The sequence below is a fragment of the Muscardinus avellanarius genome (assembly GCF_963383645.1).
Source record: "Muscardinus avellanarius genome assembly, chromosome: X".
Taxonomy (NCBI): Eukaryota; Metazoa; Chordata; class Mammalia; order Rodentia; family Gliridae; genus Muscardinus; species Muscardinus avellanarius.
Genome location: NC_137792.1, coordinates 35104627 through 35124795, shown reverse-complemented (window position 1 = coordinate 35124795; position 20169 = coordinate 35104627). Strand labels below are relative to the sequence as shown.

General features: G+C 40.2%; 1 protein-coding gene across 6 annotated transcripts in view; it reads left to right on the top strand.

The window, feature by feature from the left end:
• Window positions 1–3375: 3375 nt before the first annotated feature.
• The window catches only part of CASK (calcium/calmodulin dependent serine protein kinase), a gene marked incomplete at both ends in the record, with an annotated part of 384129 nt that continues 367335 nt past the window's right edge, over window positions 3376–20169 (top strand). For all 6 annotated transcript variants that reach the window (XM_080718576.1, XM_080718575.1, XM_080718573.1 and 3 more), the window contains one exon: window positions 3376–3434. In XM_080718576.1, coding sequence (XP_080574702.1) covers window positions 3376–3434 — 59 coding nt within the window. The remainder of the gene's footprint in view (window positions 3435–20169) is intronic.

The window sequence follows — 20169 nt, the reverse complement described above, 5'->3', positions numbered from 1 at the left end:
TAATGTATTAATCCTCTGATGAGGTCATAGCTCTCAAGATTCAATCATTGCCTAAAAGCCCCACCTCTGGACATTGGTGCACTAGGGACACGTGACACTTTGGGGGACATTCCAGACCCAAACCATAACAATTAGAATGAAGATATATAATTGCATCGTTGGCTAGTTTTCTTTTTCTTTTCTTTTCTTTTTTTTTTTTTTGCGGGTCTGGGGATGGAACCCAGCCCCTGCCCTATTTTTTATTCTTTATTTTGAAACCAAGTCTCACTGAGTTGCAGAGGGCCTCACTAAGTAGCTGAGGCTGTCTGAGAACTGCGATCCTCCTGTCTCAGCCTCCGAAGTACTGGGATTACCAGCATGTGCCACCACACCCGGCTCCATTGGCTAGTTTTCTAATATTAGGAATATTGCCCGTAGGCTGCTGAAGCCCATCCTCCATCTACTTCTCTCTTGGAAAAGTCAAATACCAGAGTCCCTGGCTTCCTTTGCAAATGAGTCACCCTGTGACTCTAGCCTGGACAGTGAGATGGAAAAATATATTTTCTTTCTCTAATAGATGAGAGAGGGGGTGAGAAGGCCTCACCTGTCCTCACTGACTTCTTGCCTTTGATGTTTGAAATTATGGCAGCCATCTTGTGATGATGAAGTGCAAGCCTGAGGCTATCACCTATCAAGGATGGCAGAGTGGAAAGAACAGACCTAGGTCACTGATGACACTGTTGAGTAGCTGATCCAATGTCAGTAACCATTCACCTCCAGACTCCTGGCTACATGAGAAAGACACCACCCCCATTTGTTTAAATTACTAATAGGTGAATATTCAGTTAGTCACATCTGAACACTACCTAATGGATGCACCATGTTATTTTCACACTTCGCTGCATTTATTAGATTAATGAATCAGTGTCCACCTCTCTAGCTAAGATGCTCCCACATCCAACCTAGAGCTGCTAACCAATACTGGAGGAGTGAGATGGCTCTTGGAAGAGCTACCACCATATCCCTCACATTAGGACAGGAGGAAGTTGGACTAGCTGAACCTTAAGGCTCTTTCCAGATCAAAATAAGCTGTGATTCCACGAGCAGAGAGCATATCTATCTCTGCAGTCACCTTTAGGTTTTTCACCACTACCTTCTTTTCTGCTTTACTTTATAATTGTCCTGGTCTACCTCTGGGCATAGGTTCCTGTGAAAGAAAGACAAACCCCAACATGAAGTAGACAACCCTTGGCATAGCTCGGACTTGGATTGGGAAAAGGAAGTGAAGCTGACAAGGTGACCTGTGAGGGTCACTTTGCACCTCTGGGCAGAAGGGACTGATGCCTTATTTATTTGGTGTCAGGTGGACATGCCATCCTGGGGTCAGTTATTTGGAACTGTTGGATCCTCAAAGGAAAAAAAAATGTTTCTCAGGCTCTGAAGCCCCTTTCTCTGCAGAATGCAAATGCTCTTAGGGAAAGGAGGAAAACCTTGTGCAATTATATTTTCCCTCTGATATGCATTTTTAAAGAAAGGTTTACTATTCAAATCCTTAACGAATCTCTCAGCCTCTTGAGGGAGTGGTCAAGGGTTTTTCAGGGAACATTTCTGAAGAGAAAATAGGCTGTAAGTCTCCACCCAGCCCCCTCCACTTTGGCAAATACTATTTTTTTTAAGAAAAATGACTGCACTGAGAATTTTACCAGATGATTTCTGGGAGCTGACTTATGAACTAATTGGACACTTCTGCCGTGCAGAGGAACAACGACTTTTTTAGTAGTCTTCAACTGAGGCATGTACCTGTCTGATGGCGTTGGCTCATTCCGCACATGCTCAGTTGAACAGAAATCTTCATATTGAATACAACCTAGCACAACGGCAACACCCGCAACCTCACTCCCTGGCTGACCCAGAGCGTCTACTCTCTCTAGTTGAATTTTCATCCTGACAGTCTAACATTCCCAGGGAGTGGGGACACAAGAGTAGGTGCTGGGGACTTGGGGACAGTGTACAAAGGGGCTTCAAGTCTCGTTTTGTCACTGCCGTCCCGATCGCTTGCTCTACAGTGGGGATAGACAGAAGGCGCATCAATATTTGTTGAGTTTGGGGCCGAACGCGGCAAAAGCTGTCTCTCCGGATTACCGTTGGCCGCACACCTTCCTAGACAGTTTTTCTTTGGTGCTTTTCTTGGACGACCCCTCCCCCAGCCCTCATCTTCATTAAGGAATGACGGGGTGGCACTGCAAGCATCCGCTGCCAGGCACAGTCTTGAGTGTCATCCTCTCTCCCTATCTTTTCTTGCTTTTCCATTCATTAGCACCCTTTCTCTGCCTTCTTTTCCAGCAAAAACTGGGTAAGGATTCCTGAGATTACAAAAGAAAGGGAAAAGCGGCTGGAGTTCCGAGCATCTCGCGGAACACCGTGCGTGCGGTCGTGGACCTTCGGTCCGCGGCCCCCGTCGCGACTTGGTCGCGGCTGGGAGCAGAGGCGACGACCTCTACTCGCCCCGCCTCAGCTGAAGCAGCCCGCGCGCCCCACTTGCCAACCCCCTGCGCCCTCTAGATTCCCGGCGAACGACGCCCGTCCGTTCCCCGTGACGTGGCCGACGCTGGGCGCATGCGCCGCTCAGCCGATTCCCCTGTCCCCGGGCCACCGCCTCCCGAGCGGCTGCGGTGGGCGGGGCCTGCGGAGCGCGCGGCGCGCGGGCCGGAGCGGGAGGAGGGCGTGTATGCGCGAGGCGGGTGCGCGGGGCTCGGGAGCCGGTCGGCTGCTGAGGCTGAGGGGCGGAGCTGGAGGCGGCGGCCACGGCTCCCGCCCGCTCGGAGCACTCCTCGGGCTAATCCCCCTCCCACTCCCGGGCGGGCGGCGGCGGCGGGAGGAGGAGAAGGAGGAGGGAGCTTCTCTGCCGCCGCCTCCTGGTCCCCAGCGCCGATCTGCCGCCGCCACCTCCCTCCGTGGCGATCCTCCCTCCATGGTCCTGCCGCGGCCCCCCCAGTAGCCCGAGCTCCAGGAGCCGGCCTCGGGCAGAGGGAGCGGTCGCGGCCTCGCGGCCCGCGCGGGCTGACGAGCGGAGATCGCGGAGCCGCTCGGTCCCCGAGGGTCCGCACGCCCAGCGGCGCGGCCCGAGCAGCGCGAGGAGCAGCGGGCGGGCGGGCGGCGCAGGGCCCGGGCCGCCCTCGCTCCCACGCCCCGGCCCCGCCGCCCGCGCCGTGGCGATCGCCCGCAGAAGAAGGCGCCGCAGTCTCCGGGCCGCGCGGCCCCGCCGAGCGTCCTCAGCACCGAGGGCTCGCGGGTCCTGAAGGGAGGAGGCGAGCCCGGGCCGGGCACTGAGCTCTTGGGCGCCCCCACCCCAGTTTTCGGAGCCCTCCACGCTGCGGCCGCTGTCCCCTCCGGACCATGGCCGACGACGACGTGCTGTTCGAGGATGTGTACGAGCTGTGCGAGGTGATCGGCAAGTGAGTCTCCACGCGAGGGAGCGGGAGTGTGGAAAAATGCATTTCGGTGATGCCCGGGTCCTCCCGCACCCTCTCCGGGCCTGCCCCCTGCCCGCCTTCCCTCCCCTCTGCCTCCCTGGTCCTCCTCACCCTGGAGTATTTATAGACGTGTACCTGGCTCTACTGCCAGGAGGGGGTCTGGGGTTCTCAGGTATCCGTTGTGGCCAAAGAGCCGAGGTCGACCACCCCATAAGGCGTGGAGCCGGCAGCCTGCATTTTATCTGACGGTTGCACAGGGACGTGGCAGCACCGATTTTATAGTTGCTTCCTGGGAACAGTTGGGGTTATTGTTACCTTCCGTATACCATAGACCATTTACCAAAAGAGCAGCTAGCATTTCGTTTGCTTGGGTGGAGAGAGCGAGCGAGCGTCCGGGGTTTTTAATTGTGGGGTGTGTGTCTATTGTGCAGGATATTAGACAGATGCCTTTGTGCTCACCCCATGCCCGGATTGGAGAGGGTCATTTAAGACGGGGTGCGTCCAGTTTCAGCACATTCCTCACCCGGTGTACACTAACGTGTAGAGTTGGGGGCACCCGAATTTTTAATGCCTCGTTATGCAATGACTGTTCAATCAGTGCTCGAGGCTCCCTTCTACTGTTGTTGGGATGGTGGTTAGCGTGGTAGAGCCGTCTGTTTTGAGTCACCGGGCTGGTCTAGAATATAGAACTGACAGTCCAAATGCTCATCCTTTCATCTGTGTTGTATAATTACGCTAGGGAAAAGCAGGGAATCAGATTAATCACAGTGCTGATTGAGAATTAAATCTGCAGTTCCTCATCTAATTGTCCATTCCTTAAATCTGTTTTGAATAGTTTCCTTTTCATTCTTGTCAAACAATATTCCAAGTGCACAAATCCTGCTAATTTGCTTGTGAGGGAACGGCTGGCAATCTGAAGTTGATTTCCTCACTCAGCGTGTATTCCGAGGCTTTAGAAGTTGAGATAGGATTTAAGAGCAATTTTTGCCTATTTAATAGGGCTTGCTAGCTAGCTAGCTGCCATCGGAATATGTAATCTCTTTTTGTTTTTGTTGTTGAAGCGGTGCTTTATTGTCTGTTTTAAGGTCCACAGTTGGGAAATGAAACCAAGACCTTAGAGCAGTCGACTCTATCTCTTTTTAAGTTGTCTGCAGTACTCAATTTCAATCTGAGTGCTGATAACTCATTTTTTCTTCCATATTGATGTATTATAGTGTAGCCTCACATGAGGAAATTGCCGGTAGAGCTGGCTACACACTTTACTCCCGACCCAGCTGCTTCGAGGACATGTTACTCCTTGCCCCTATTGTTCAATGACCAGCCTGTCTGTTAGAAGGAGGATATCCAAATGTGTCTGGTAAAGTCATTGTGGAAGTGCTCCAGAGCAGCGCTGTCCAGATGATATATAATGAGAGCTACATATGTAATTTATAGTTTTCTACTAGCTACATTTAAATGATTAGAAACAAATAGGTGCAGTTAATTTTAATAAAACATTTTATTTAACCCAGTAGATCCATTTCAATGTATAAGCAGTATGCAGTTATTAATGAGATGTACATCTTTTCATGCTAAGTCTTTGAACTCCAATGTGTATTTTACATTAACAGCACATCTCAGTCCTGACACCAAGCTAAATTTTCATCAGAAATACTTGATCTGGATTTAGGTTTCATATAATTTGCATGTGCAAAAGTAGCTTCACATACCCAAGTTGTTTCAAACATGCATAAAAGTTTTCCAATAGCCAGATTGTTTCTTTCTAAATTTAAATTTAAAATTTAAATGAAGTAAAAGCCAAAATGTATCAAATGAGCCACATATCAAGTGCTCAATAGCCACATGTGAATGGCACAGTCCTAGAGAAAAAATATATAAAAAATATAAAAAATATCCTTGGTTTCTTTATTTTTAGGAGTAATCAGTGAAGGTAAATTAGGCGTTCTCAAAAACCCCCAAATGACTGTATATGTGAGTGCTCAATGTTTGTTGCACCTTAGTTATACCTGATGTGAAGGAACCAGCGAAATAGTAATTGGGAAATGTGAGATTTTAAATTGTTAATTATATTATGATGATGGGAAATAGCATAAAATCAGTTTTGGTAACTAGTTCTGATTCCTTAAGGTCTGGAAGTGTTACCATCTAATCTCTTTGGATCTTGAAAAGTGGTCAGCATCATGTTAACATAGTATTTTGTTGACTTAAAATTGATAGAATATTTTCAGGAAACACCCCTGGTAGAATCCAGTTAATCTCTTCTGTGGTTTCACAGCTGTATAAAGACGGAAAGCAAGCTAGTATTGAGGCGATAGTTATTCTATGGCTATCTTAACTACTGTGAACTATGAAATCTCATTCATATCCTACAAAATCGGACTTGGTCAGTGCCATTTATAAAATGCCATTTTGTGAAATAATGAATCCAAGATAGCCTTAGTGTTAAAGAATGTAATAATAGCGTTTCTCACCCTGTGTAAAGGTTGAAGGTTTCTCCAGTAAATTGTCTCAGTACATATTGATCTGGAAATTGAAATTCGTTGGAGATTTTCTTGCAGGGACCTTGACAGCATACATTTTAACTTAGAATTTGTTCAATTATGGATTTAAATGGAAAGGCTTTGAAAATGTTCACATGTACTGAAAACCTTTTTGTTGATTTCCATCCAAGTTCTGTGGATTTTTTTTTATTTTCTTTTTATCAAATTGGTATCAGAAATTGCTTTTCACCACCGGGTGGGTCTTAATAGGTTTAAATTTTCACTAAGGCGCTTTCAAATAGATTTCACTTTTCAAGACTAATTGGCCACCCACTCACTCCCCTACCTACTCATCCACCTACTCACACATCCACTCATCCACTATGTACTAGGCTTTACTTGATAGTGTAAAGGAAAGTTCCAGTTTAATTTAAACCCTACTGTTTTCCTTGGTTGAGAAAGACAAGGAGGTTTTTAAGTAGAAGATCATTATTTGGAATGTTTTTCTGTCTAGTGGTTGCAGCCTTTACCCTTATTAAAGCTATCTTTGAGGGAATCATGCACCTGATTCATTATGAAGTTTGGGAGGATGCCATTTCCTTTTGAAAAAATTAAAAGTCTCTCTCCCTGAGTTCTTATTTTTAAGTCTTGCAGAAATGCTCTTGAATACCTATTGTTTTCATAACATTTTCCATGTAACATCTTTCAAGGTACTGAAACACATCTCCAATATCTTAGTCCCCAAACTTTTTGTCTTAGCAAATGTAGCAATTACTGGAAAGGTATTATGCAGATTCAGGTTAATGGCTAATTTTTATGTCATGATCATTTGCTGTAGCTTTGCAAATTTATAGGTGTATAGGTACATGTACAATCAGTGAGATTACATGAAAGAAATTGTAAGACAATTCATTCAAATTAAAATGTGGAAAAATGCCTACTTTCTGGCACAGCAGTTTCTGTGGAAGAGAATAGCAAAATATACATCATTTTCACCTTATGTAGGCTGAATATTTCCTCTGGAATTTAGGCTATTTAGTAAACTGTAACTTCTGACTATCCTGCTCTGGTAGGGCATACACTAAAATTGGAATGATGCAGCCTGACCCATGCTCAAGGATGACATGCAAGTTTGTGAGGCATGCTGTATTTGCTTACACCTTGAGAGCACTTATCATATTTAATTACAGTTACTTATTTATGGGTCTCTTCACCTAGTAAATAAGGAGCTTCTTGAGGGCAGGGAGCAGATCTCACACATCTCTATTACTTTACATGCTGCCTACAACATAACAATTACTTATTAGCTGTGTAATGAATTGAATGGTTTCAATAAAATCTCATTAAAAGACCAAAACCATGTTTATCAACCTTGGAGCAATTATTGTCTCAAAAGGCTGTATTCCTTGGAAGTAGTGGTTTTTCACCTGGCTTCATATTAGAACCACCAAGAGACCCTTTAAAAAAAATATCAGTGCCAGTGGCCGGTGTCAGAGTGGTGAAATCAGAATCTCTGGGAGTGGGTCATATCCCTTCTTTTTTAAAAATGATTCTCCTACACAGTTATGATAGAAAATCATTGGTTTAAAACTTTAGCAGTGTATATGAAGTATATGAGGAGTGGTTTCTCAGAGGATTATAGTTTTTATAAAGCAGAATAAATGTTTTATTTAGAAGGTATTGAAACTAATGGACTAAAACATAGATTTTTATCTTCTATGCACTCTTGTTTCGGAGCCTTGTTCAAAAATTTTGTTTCAGCTTGTGTTTGGCTTTGATTTCTTGGGTCTTTTAAAGTTCACATTGATTTATGACACTCATCTAATGTTAACACGGCGATTGTCTGATGTTTGGAATAATACAGAGCAAGGATTACTTCAATAATAGTTGATGGCTTTCTACCATAATGGCTTAATTTAATATTAAGAAATGTATCATTTTAAGCCAGGTGCAGTGTCACACACCTGTTATCCCAGTACTTGGGAGGCTGAGACAAGAGCATTGCAAGTTGAAGGCCAGTGTGCAGTAACTTAGCCAGACTCAGTCTCAAAATAAAAGACAAAAATTGCTGAAAGTGTAGCCTCTGGGTTCAATCCCCAGTACAACAGCAACAACAAAAGAAATGTGTCAGTGTGGTATGGATTGTGTTTGCACATACACTTTATTAGAAGAGAATGGTGAAGTTGCTTGCGTGCTTTAAATTCCATACTTGTGACTCCAATAATACTGTTTGGCAAATAATTGAGTTAAATGCAGCTTTTATTTAAATATTGTATTAGTAATATGTTAAGTATATAATTCAACACTGAGAAAAATTCAGCTTTACTAATTTATACTACTGTGGCTTTCACATGTATCGATTGACTCAGGGATTGGGATCCCTAGTACCACGGGGGGAATGTCACATCATGTTGGAGACTTTCCTGGAAATTTTAACTGGACATCATAGGTAAACAAGTTTTTAATGTTAAAAAAAAGGTCAAGTATGAGGCTGAAAGAAATGAGAATTTTCCAGAAATGACTAGTGTTCCATGAAAGAAGTGCATGATCACAGGTGACAGCCATATAACAAAGTAAATGAAACATAAGCACCAGCTAAATTGCTGAGAGCCCAGAAAGAATGCAGGCCATGGAGACACAGCTGCATTTCCTTAGAGGAAAAACCTGTTAAACACAGGACGTGGAATCCTACAGATAGCTGGCCTCACTGGGAGTTGGGAATCAATGTTGATCCCTAGTGATGGAGTTTGATTTGGGGGCCCTTTTGGAGGGGAGGACTGAGCTATTCAGTTGCTTTTCTGCTTGTGCATCTCTTCATGCCCAATTTGTACAGATAGCTTTAGGAGGTGTCATTTCCAAGTTGTCCTCCTAAACACTTCCTGTGGATTCTCTTAACCTCCACGACTATGACATGCTTCTATGTACTTGACACATGTAGTTCATCACTTGTATCTGCAATGGTTTTACCTGATGAACTATATTTCTTTCTTTTTTTTTTTTTGCGGGTCTGGGGATGGAACCCAGGGGCATTCGACCTCCGAGCTACACCCCCTGCCCTATTTTTTCTTCTTTATTTTGAAACCAGGTCTCACTGAGTTGCAGAGGGCCTCACTAAGTAGCTGAGGCTGTCCGCAAACCGCGATCCTCCGGTCTCAGCCTCCCAAATGCTGGGATTATAAGCGTGCGCCACCACGCCCGTCAATGAACTATATTTTTAATGTCCCTTACATTGTGTTCCTGGTCATTTCCTTTAAATTGAAAATTTTTCCATCTCCAGTTGTAGCTCTACTCAATAAATTAAAAAGGTGGGCATACTTCATTTTTTGAGATCATGCTTGAATTCTTGCATTGAAAAACGTTCACATATATTATTATTATTATCATTATTATTATTATTATTATTATTATTTTGCAGTACTGGGGATGGAACCCAGGGATGTTCTACCTCTGAGCTACATGCACAGCCCTACTTTTTTATTCTTCATTTTGAAACAAGGTCTCACTAAGTTGTGGAGGTCCTCACTAAGCAGCTGAGGCTGGCCATCATCCTCTGGTCTCAGCCTCCCAAGCACTGGGATTACAAGTGTGCATCACCACACCCAGCTCACACATTTTAAATGTGGTAGCAGCATTCACTGAGCTTAAGGAACTTTGACATAAGCTTGTCTAAAAGTTACAAAGAGTTGTATAACTTAATGTCTGTTTGTAAAGGGAATTCACTTTCATGTTTCTGATGTTAGACATTTTACTTGTACTGCCTCATTTAATTGTATCCATTTTACAGGGAACACTGAGATCAAGAGAGGGTGGTGAGTACTTTACCCAAGACCACATGGAATTCCTACTGGTTCTAAAGTGTATTAAGTTCATGCTGCATTCTGCTGCTGATTCATGTTGTGAAAATGCTGTATCAGATTTCTATAAAATAAGACTCATTTTCATATCCAGATTTTCTTTATTTTTCTTTACTTTTATTTTTAATTTTTGGTATTGGTGATTGAATCCAGAGGCATTCTACCTACAGGCGACACCCCCAGTCATTTCAATTTTTTTTTTATTTTGAAACAGGATCTCAGCTGCTGAGAGTCTTGTTAAGTTGCTGAGGCTGGCCTCCATCATCCTGTCTCAAACTCCATGTACTAGAATTACAGGTGTCTGCCACTGCTTCTAGCTCCAAACTTTATTTACTGGAAATTTTGATTGTTCAACTTTCTAATTATATTTCTCACTGCTTTAGTGGAGGTTCCATACACTATCTATTTTCCTTTGTGTCTATTTCTTTAATGAAAAATTAGTATATGTTACTAAGCTAACTGATAAAGTCCATGTAGCCTTTAACAATGAAAAATGGAATCTTGGCCATCTGTCCAAAATATAATTGACTTTGGAACTTTCCCTTTTACTCTTCACAATTTTCCTTATGATTTTCCTGCCCCCAACGGTTGGATTGAATAATTAATTATTCCAAACAAGCCAAACCAGAAGTAGTGAGGTTTCAGAGATAGGTGTTTGTTGGGAGGTGCGGTCCAGTAGTTTCCATGGGATAGTTATTCCTATATCCTGCGATAAAAGTACTGAAATTGTTCTGACTCTAACATGCATGTACTCAACTACAGCTGTTGAGTCGGAGCTTTTCAGCTGTCGGTCAGTGCTGCATGTCTAAGTAATCAAGAGACTGTGTTACTGCTCCACAGCAGGTACCTGACCTCAGCCACCAAGCTGATAGGATGTGCTGCTCTCACATTATGGGGTTTCTTTTTTAGTTGCAACCGATAATGCAAATTCTAAACCACCACTTGTGGCACTGGGTTTATGCTACTGGGTTCAAGATCCTGGAGAACGTACTCTTTTTTTTAATCCAGGCACCACTGTGGTATTATTGAGTGCAAAGCTCAAGTCAGTATAAATGGAGGCTTTTTCTTACTTTCTACACTGGGGAAATTTTATTTCTGAAGCTATGTTGACTTGAAGTTGGTGTATAGTTTCAATTTTGAGATTTAATGAATGATAATTTATATTGTTTAATTATTGGTTTTAAAAATAAATTATAGAGGCAATGATGCACACAGTGTATTTTAAAATGTAGATAGTATAGAGGTAAATAGTGAGTCTTCTGCCATTCTCCCAACATCTGTATCTCCCTTTTCAGGGAAGTAACCATTATTCAGTTTCGTATACTTCCCAGAAGTGTTTTGTTTGAAAATCAAAATAGAATTATATTTGCACAATATATTGAAATATACAGTTTCCATTAAAGATAGTGTATCTGATGGCTTTGGATCGAGAGTGAGCCATTTTGAATTGGAATTGCTGCAAATGTCAGACTGGAATTTGAGTGAGAGGGATGCAGTGACAGCGAAATTTGGAGTCACTTATGTGGCAGTGAAACTATGTGTGAGTGAGTTCTTGGGGGTTGACTGGGCTGGGGGCTTGGTTTGGAGTATAATTCACTGAGTCAGAGAAATCAGGATAGCTGGACAGGACAGGAGTTTAAAAGTGGGGAAGATCAATAATATAAAATTCCAACACTGACCAAGGGCAGATATGGCTATAACATAGGCAATTTAAATCACCTAATGAATATAATTTTTCATTTTCAGTTCATAGTGTGTCTGAAAAGCTAGGTTCGGGCTGCATTTCTGTGGATGCTGTAATTTCATATCATCTCTCTGTGAAGCTTATCTCAAAAACCAACATATTTAGGGTCCAAAAGAAGCACATTTCTTTCTCACTATCATTGTGTTTTGCAGAATTTCATGACCAGCTTTTAAGTAAAAATCATTTGCTTTTTCTAAAATTAGGTAATTTTTATTTCCTAGCTTGTGCATGATTGTCAATTAAAAGGAAGCCTTTCATAAAGTGGCAAAGTAAATTTTTGTTGCTTTAAATTTACCTTAGGTTTTTGGTATTTGTCAAACCACTCTTATTTTCTTAAATCGTTCCACTATAGGGAACTTAATTATTTCCTCAAGGGTTTTTGTCCAGGTTGGACGAGGGTAGTACTCTCCTTCCTTTTCTCATCCTTCCTGCCCCTCACTTCCTAACTAAGTTGTTCATTAGATTTTTTTTAGTTGTAGACATTCATTCACAATAGAAAATTATTAATTTATTGTACTTAAGCCAATTTTTAATTATCTAAGTTCCCATTATTCCATTTTAGTGTCTTGTGTTCAATTCCTGAGCTGCTACATATTCTTTTTTTCCTTAATGTTTTTGGTTTCTTTTCTACCTCCAAGCTACACCTCTAGCCCTATTTTTCATTCTTTATTTTGAAACAAGGTATTACTGAGTTGCAAAGGGCCTCACTAAATAGCTGAGGCTGTCTTTGAACTACCATCCTCCTGTCTCAGCCTCCTAAATGCTGGGATTACAAGTGTGTGCCACCTGGCTACTTTGGTTTCCTTTAATGACCTTTTCTTTTCTTTCTTTCATTTTTTTTGGCTTTACAGCCATTGTGACTATTCAAATCATTTGCAGGTGAGAATTTTCATTCCCCCTCCTCTCCCCTCTCTATCCTACCTTTTTCTGAGTAATGACACCCCAAATATACTATGCTGATTCTACATTTAAGACCTATAACTTTGAATTTAGAATATTTTGGTATAAGCCAGGCATGGTGGCGCACACTTTTAATCCCAGTACTTAGGAGGCTGAGATAGGAGGATTACAGTTCTGCAGCCAGCCTCAGCAACTAAGTGAGACCCTCCGCAACTTAGTGGGACTCCTTTTCAAAATAAAAAAAAATTAAATAGGGCTGGGGTATAGCTCATAGGTAGAACACCCCTGTGTTCAATCCCCAGTACCACATGCACACACGTACACACACACAGAGACACACACACACAGACCCAGAATATTTTGATATATCTAATCTGGAATGAAAATATTACAATTTAATCATATGTAGGTTTTAATTTTTATTATATGGTTATTATACTATTAATTGTGTGCTATAATGTGCAGACTATTATTATATTACTGGTATTTTATATATTCTAGTTTGTGTTTTTAGGAAACAGCATAGATTTTTGGCCCTTCTGCTTACCTGTGATATGTAATTTCCTTTCAACAAATGAATCACCATTTGGCTAACCTTTGGGCACAGTGTGGCCACTTTCTTCTTATTTATAGAAGGAATAATAGCTGTTCCATGAGCCATTTGCATGGGTTAGTGATTTTTAAGTGCAGCATAAGTATTTTTTATTTGTAGAATGTTTCTCAGATATGCAAATGACTTTTGGCAGTTAACGTACATAAGTTTCAACTATTTCCAAATGTGCACTTTCTTAGGGCTAAACACAGGGATCTATCAAATAATATGGTGAAGTGAACATTCCTACTATATGTATAAAATTGTTAGTGGTATTAATATTCATTCGTTTCTTCATTTATTCATTCATATCTAGCAAATTAGCTAACCTTGCCTGGTGTGGTGGTGATGCATGGCTGTAATCATAGTACTTGGGAGGCAGAAACAGGAGGATCGTAGGTTTGAGGCCAGCCTCAGCAATTTAGCAAGACCCTGTTTCAAAAACAAAACAAAAAAATTTAAAAGGGCTGAGAGTGTAGCTTGAAGTTAGAATGCCTCTGTCTTCAATTCCCAATTCTTTCTCTTTCTCTCTCTCTCTCTCTCTCTCTCTCTCTCTCTCTCTCTCTCTCTCTCTCTCTCACTTAACCTCACAGAGCCTCAGTTTCATTATCTGTAAAATAAGAGTGATACTACATACCTTGCAGAGTTGTTGTGAGGACTGTATAACATGATCTGTGTAAAATGTCTAAAAGTCGTTACTATGATTTTAGTTGCCATTATTCTTATTTACCACACACTTGAATTCTTTGGCCTCAAGGAGCTCTCTGTTAATATGAGAAGATGACAAACAGTTAAATTTAGACTTACTCCAACTAGACCTTGAGTCCTGATAAGGCAAGCAAGGGTCACAATTGACTTGTTCACACGCCCACCTCAGCATAGCACAGTAATCAACATATAGAAGGTACTTGGCCCGTAGCTGTTGAATGGAAAAACCTTTATCTAGAGCATGTGAGGCGTGAATGATTTGTCAGTCTTGTCCTTGGTTAATTCATTTAATGTTTTTAGAACTGTTTCCTCATTTATATAAAAATAAGGTAGAAGAATGCAGGTAGAGTAGATTAAAAAAAATTTTTTTTGGTGGTACTGGGGTTCCTGGAAGCCCTTCTACCTCCGGGCTACACTCCCAGACCTATTTTTGCATTTTTATTTGGAAACAGGGTCTCCTAAGCCAGCGTGCGCGGCTGGCTTCGAACCTGCGCGATCCTCCTGTCTCTGCCTCCCAAGCGCGGGATTACAAGCATGCGCCACCACGCCCGGCTAGATTAAAAAAAATTTAAGGAAATTTAAAAATATATGTTAGAGCACTTTTTGTCCTTAAAACACCACTATTACGTCTTATACACAAAGGAAAGATAGTATTTTTAAAGTTTACAGATTTTCATAATTTGTTTATTGGTCTGTTCTATATTATGATTTTATAAGGTTATGAAAAACTCCAAAGATTATCTTAAAAGAGGGAATTTTATATCATACATTTTGTCTTTGCATTTGGACATTTGACAGATCAATTAACTGTTCATAATGTGAAATTTCAGAGCTGAGAAAAGAAAAGTTCCAGAATATATATATTTAAGAAACAGACATATATAGGATTTATGAATATTATTGTATTTTATGCAACATCCCCAGATTTTACTCTGGTAGAAATTTTTACATCTTAGCAGTGAGCAAAATGAGGTAGAAAGAACTTCAGTTTGAGTCTTTGATAGCATTGGGCACTGAATAGAAATTACCTAAATCTACAGAATAGCATTGTAACTACTAGGTCACATATTTGGCCTCAGAGGAAGACATCTTTTCCTCTTATGATCCTTGGACTATTATGTTGTATTATTTAGGTTAGAAGTTTGTGCTAATTTCTCTTTGAAACATTAGTTCAGAAGCAGGATTGTCAGATTTTATTCAAATAAGAATCTCTCCAACTCCCTTTCTTAGGCTTAATATCTTCTTTTTATTTTCTCTTTTTGGGTATTGGGGATTGAACCCAGGAGTGTTGTTTTTTATCTCATAGGTACACCCCAAACCTGTATTATTTATTTATTGTGGTACTGGGGATGGAACCCAGGAACATTCTATCTCTAAATACCCCCAGGCTTATGTTTTATTTATTTTTGAAACAGGGTCTCACTAAGTTGCAGAGGGCCTGATTAAGTAGCTAAGGTTGGTTGCAAACCTGTGATCCTCCTGTCTCAGCCTCCCAAGTACTGGGATTACAAGCGTGCACCACCATGCCTATCTTATATATTTTTTTTTTATTTTGAAACAAGGTCTCATGAAGTTGCTGAGTCTAGCCTTGAACCTGTGATCCTCCTTCCTCAGCCTCCCAAGCTTGCACCATCACACTTGGCTTAGTATCTTCTAAACTTGTTTTTTTTTTGTTCTAGCAGTATAATGTGACACTGAATTTAAGATTATCTTTGTGTGTGTGCGCACGTGCGGGCGTGTGTGTGTGTGTGTGTGTGTGTGTGTGTGTGTTACTGGGGATAGAGCCCAGGGTCATTACATCCAAGCTATATACCTCTAGCCTTTATTATTATTATTTATTTTGAAACAGGGTCTCACTAAGTTGTGGAGGGCCTCACTAAGTAGCTGAGGCTGTCCAAGAACTCGTGATCCTCCTGTCTCAGCCTTCCGAATATTGGGATTACAAGATTATTTTTTTAATAAATAATTTTTCTTTAATCAAGTCACTTGTAAAATAATAGATATTTGAAAAAAGAAAGCCATTTGTGTCTATAATTAAAGTCATTGAGAACTTTCACTATAGATTTAAAAAAATTGTTACTAGAATAATCAGATCGCAGGTTAGAATGAGAGTGTAACTATCTCACATTATTATCAACATATATATTTTAAAATCATGCTGGGAAGAATGAGAAAACCACTACCAACCATACATATTACAGGGGCTATGTAATTTAAAAACAACAACAACAAAAATGTTTCCCTGTTATGGATGTGAAAGTGATCATTGTAAATACCTATTCAAAAGAAAACCCCGATTAACAGCACTGTAGAAAGAGCCTGGGAATCTGAGAGGGAGCAGTCTAGGCTTGCTGCTCTACTTTTTGGATTATCTCCATTAGTATTTCTCTCATTGCTGAGTGTTTTTATTATACTGCTGGATCACACTTCCATAATCTATGACCCATTTACACTAATGGTTTGGTTGGCTTTACATTGACATCTGATTAAAGTTTGGGCTTTTTGGTTAGACCTGCCAGGTAGAATTAGGCCCACAAATATGAATATGGATTTGAAGAACTTATTAGAATATTTTTCTTCATGAAAACACATTCATATACACGATACTAAAACGATACGTGTAAGTTGGATTTGAAAAATGTAATATAAAACTTCCTAAGAGAAATATATATATTTTAAAGGGACACATTTTAAGAAGTCACATGACTCAGTTTGGTTCGTTTTCCTCAGTTATTTTATTTTGTAAAAGAAAGATAGTAATGACTATATTATTGTCTTCATGGGATTCTTATAAGCATAAAATGATGTAATTTTAAAAGATCTTAAACTAACTTACATATATTATTTCAATTTTATTGAAACAAAGTACATCTAATTAGAAATGTTGAATTTTTCTTTGATTTTGCAAGAATCATTTACATTTGTCTCCAAAACTGATTTTATTTTTTTTGATTTATAGACCTTAATTGTTCTCAGCTCTAAGCACTTAGAACATGTCAGGTGAGAATGTTGAGTAAAGAAATTTGAGGATAAATTGTGCTTCTTTACTCATAGGGCAATAATAGATTTACACTGAAGTCAAAATAAAGAAAAAGAATTCCAACTACTGTGCTTCCCTCTGTTTCTCTTTAAGTTATATAATTTTCATTGAGCTTTGAAGTTTGAACTTTATTACAAGTGACAAATTGTGGCCAATCATATGTGAACTTAGTTACTTAAATGCTCCACATCCTGTTTAGCCAGTAAGGTCTAGATTAGTGGTTCTCAAAGGGTAGATCACCTCCTGACCAGTGTCTGAGGACCTGATAGAAATGCAAATCCCCAGGCCTCACATCAGAAGATCTGGGGATCACCTATTTCAGTTTTAACAAGTCCACCAAGAGAATTCTGAGGCAAACTAAATTTTGAGAGCCACCAACTTGGAACTCCAGATCTGGGATCAGTAAACTATAGCCCTTGGGCCAAATGAGGCCACTGCATGTTTAGGTATTGTTTATGGCTATTTTCATGCTGTCAGCAGACATGAGTAATTTTGACAGAAGATTTCTGGCCCACAAGACCTCAACTATTTATTATTTGGCCCTTTAAACAAAAATCTTATTAATCCCTGCTTGAGATCAAGTCTTGGTATTGTTTTCTTGGCCAAAATTCAGAAGTGTGAACAGCTAAAGTCATTAGATACACACCTGTGTCTGCCTTTCCAAATGATCCTCGTATTTCTACAAGCCTTCTTTTCCCTCTGATATCAAATGATTAACTCAATGACTAGAGACTTGTGAATGAAAAGAATACACTACTGTGCCCTTTCCTTTTCTGCTTGGTAATAGTGGTAGCCTGTTTAATAATTCTGTGACCTTTCCTCACTGATTCTGCACTGGTATATCCTTGGCTTTTCTGTGCTGTAGTGTAATCTAACTTAATCATTTATTATAATAATTTCTCCCAATTCTTACTGATTGGTTTTTACTTTCTCAAGAGAAAGCCCACCTTGTGACCACTAAGCTTAAGAATTCATATGAGTTGCTTGGTGTGGTCTAAGCCACTGGAATAGTGCCATCCCATCCGGAGCATTGTCAACCTTATTGTAGAGTACTGTAGTCACTAGTCTTAGAACATTTACTGGGAGAGTTATCAGTAGCCTCCCCACATCCAGCCAAGGATGGCTGTTTCTATCCATAACTGGAATGTCATGTTTCACTCTTGATTTTCCTTTGAACTTGCTCTCAGCTGCTAAGGTGATTGGTGGAAAGCTTCTCGTAAAATCCAAGAACTGAGTTTTACCATTGATCCTATTGATGCGCTTAAAATGTCCCCCTCTACCCACATCATTGAAGGAAATGTAATAGCTCTTGAAAGAAATGCATTCTCATAGTCTCCACTGGCTCTAGTAGCAAGAGCAGGGAAGTTTTTGCAGTTGGGATTCCATGATTATGCTTTTTCCTTATATGATTGATGTTTAAAGTTAGGAAACATGACTTGGCCAAATGATACCAAACTATATTTTTGGTGAGTTTGTTTGGTCCATGATTTCTTTTAGTAAATCTGGGCTGAATGCTTTAGTAGGCGATGCTGGGTAAGACAATATAATGAGTTTGAGACTGGAAATGAATGAGTTATCCCTTTCATTTAGGTTTTACCAATCAAAATAATTCATATTCAGAGGTGAAGTACACAGAATAAAAAGGGTCAAGCAAAGGCCAGCCCTCAGACTGTAGTTATTCAAGTCTATTGCTAAAAGCAACCTATCTACAGGAAAATTTACACTTTGCTGTTTCCTGCAATATAGTGTTGGAAATGTACTGTTTTAAAAATTAAATTATTATTTATAGCAGTGAATAAAGTATGAACTCTTTAAAGAGAGAGCAATGTTATTGTCCCAGCCAGCACAATAGCCACCCACAGAATCATTTGAACAACCTTATCACTTCTGTTTTATCTATTTGAAATAGAGGTCAAGGGTGGGTGATGATGAAAGCTTGGGAAATTGCCCCATGCTTTAGGCAAGAGAAATGCTCTGGAGATTTGTGCTGTATTGTTCTGCCTTTGTATGCAGAGATGTATGGTTCAGCCCCCACAAAGCTGAAGGTAAGCTTTAATAATTCCCCTTGTTTCTCTGGCAGCTGGCCATGTTTGGGAGCTGGGTGCCACTTCAAGAGTAGCTACTGCTGTTGATGACTTCTACCAAATGTGTGCATTTTGAGCCATTTTTAAAGGCTACAATGTTCAGACTCAAAATTTCTCAGTAGGCACAAAGTGTCATTTAAGTGTACTTAGGCTGCATTATCAGATAAGATTCACTATTGCATCAAGGTCTCCATGTGACATAAACCTATTGGAGCTTGTGTATTTAGAGTCTTGCATTTCTTGAATTAATTTATTTTGAGCATCGTTAGATTAGTTTTCTTGGCTATATTCATTGTATCTACTACCAATGATAGTGTCTGGTACAAAGAAGATGTTAAATATATAGTTGTTGACTCAAAGAAAGAAAGGAAGCAGCTAAACACATTAGAAAAGATAAAATTCTGACTCATAGTGCACAAAGTCAGCAGATGTATTTTCTTTTAGTGCTAATATATTTCTACTTAAATTAAAAACCATCTTTTTCCCATGATGTCCCTTTAAGATAGGTTAATAGATTAGAACTGTACTGTAGATGCTGAATGTAATGGTGGAATCCTAAATAATACTTAGTTTCACTTGTTGGGATCTATAAAACTGTTGCTAAAACTTTTTTGTTGGAAGAACAAAAGATGTATATATGGTTAAAATAGAATGGAGAATTTTACAGTGAGTAAAATTACTAACAACTGGCCAACTTGATTTGTCTAAAGTTATTTTTTCTTTTTCAAATTAGAGTCAGTAATATCTACCCGATAGGATTGTTGTCGTAATGAGATGGTAAGTGTGAAGCAGTCTTTGGAGCCATGAAGGGCTCAGTAAGCATTTTCATCATTCATAGTAATTTTTTGAGAGCTAATTGTCAGGCTCTGTGCTAGGTACCTTCTCCTTCCAGATGTTACATTCATTCCACTTTCCTCCTTACTGGATCACTCATGGTTCCATCTTGGGCGCCTGAGTCATGAGGCTGCACATGACTCAGTCATCTAGTTAGTCCCACTAGACCTTGAAAATAGGTAGGTAATATGTAACCTTTAGCCAGATGTGGTTATTTTAGGTTAACTGACATTAAATAAAAAGGGGGAAGAGAGAAATTTCCTAATGCACATCATGTACATTCACAAACATATCAGACTCAATCACTAAGCCAAACATGAAGAAGGAGGGCAGAGATAATGGGATGGAAATTGGGGAAAGGCTAAATAGTGGCATGCATGTATACCTCTACTATCTTGTACTCCATTAAGATATATGACTACAGTGCACCAATAAATTTTTTTTTGTTGTTGTACTGGGGTTCCTGGAAGCCCTTCTACTT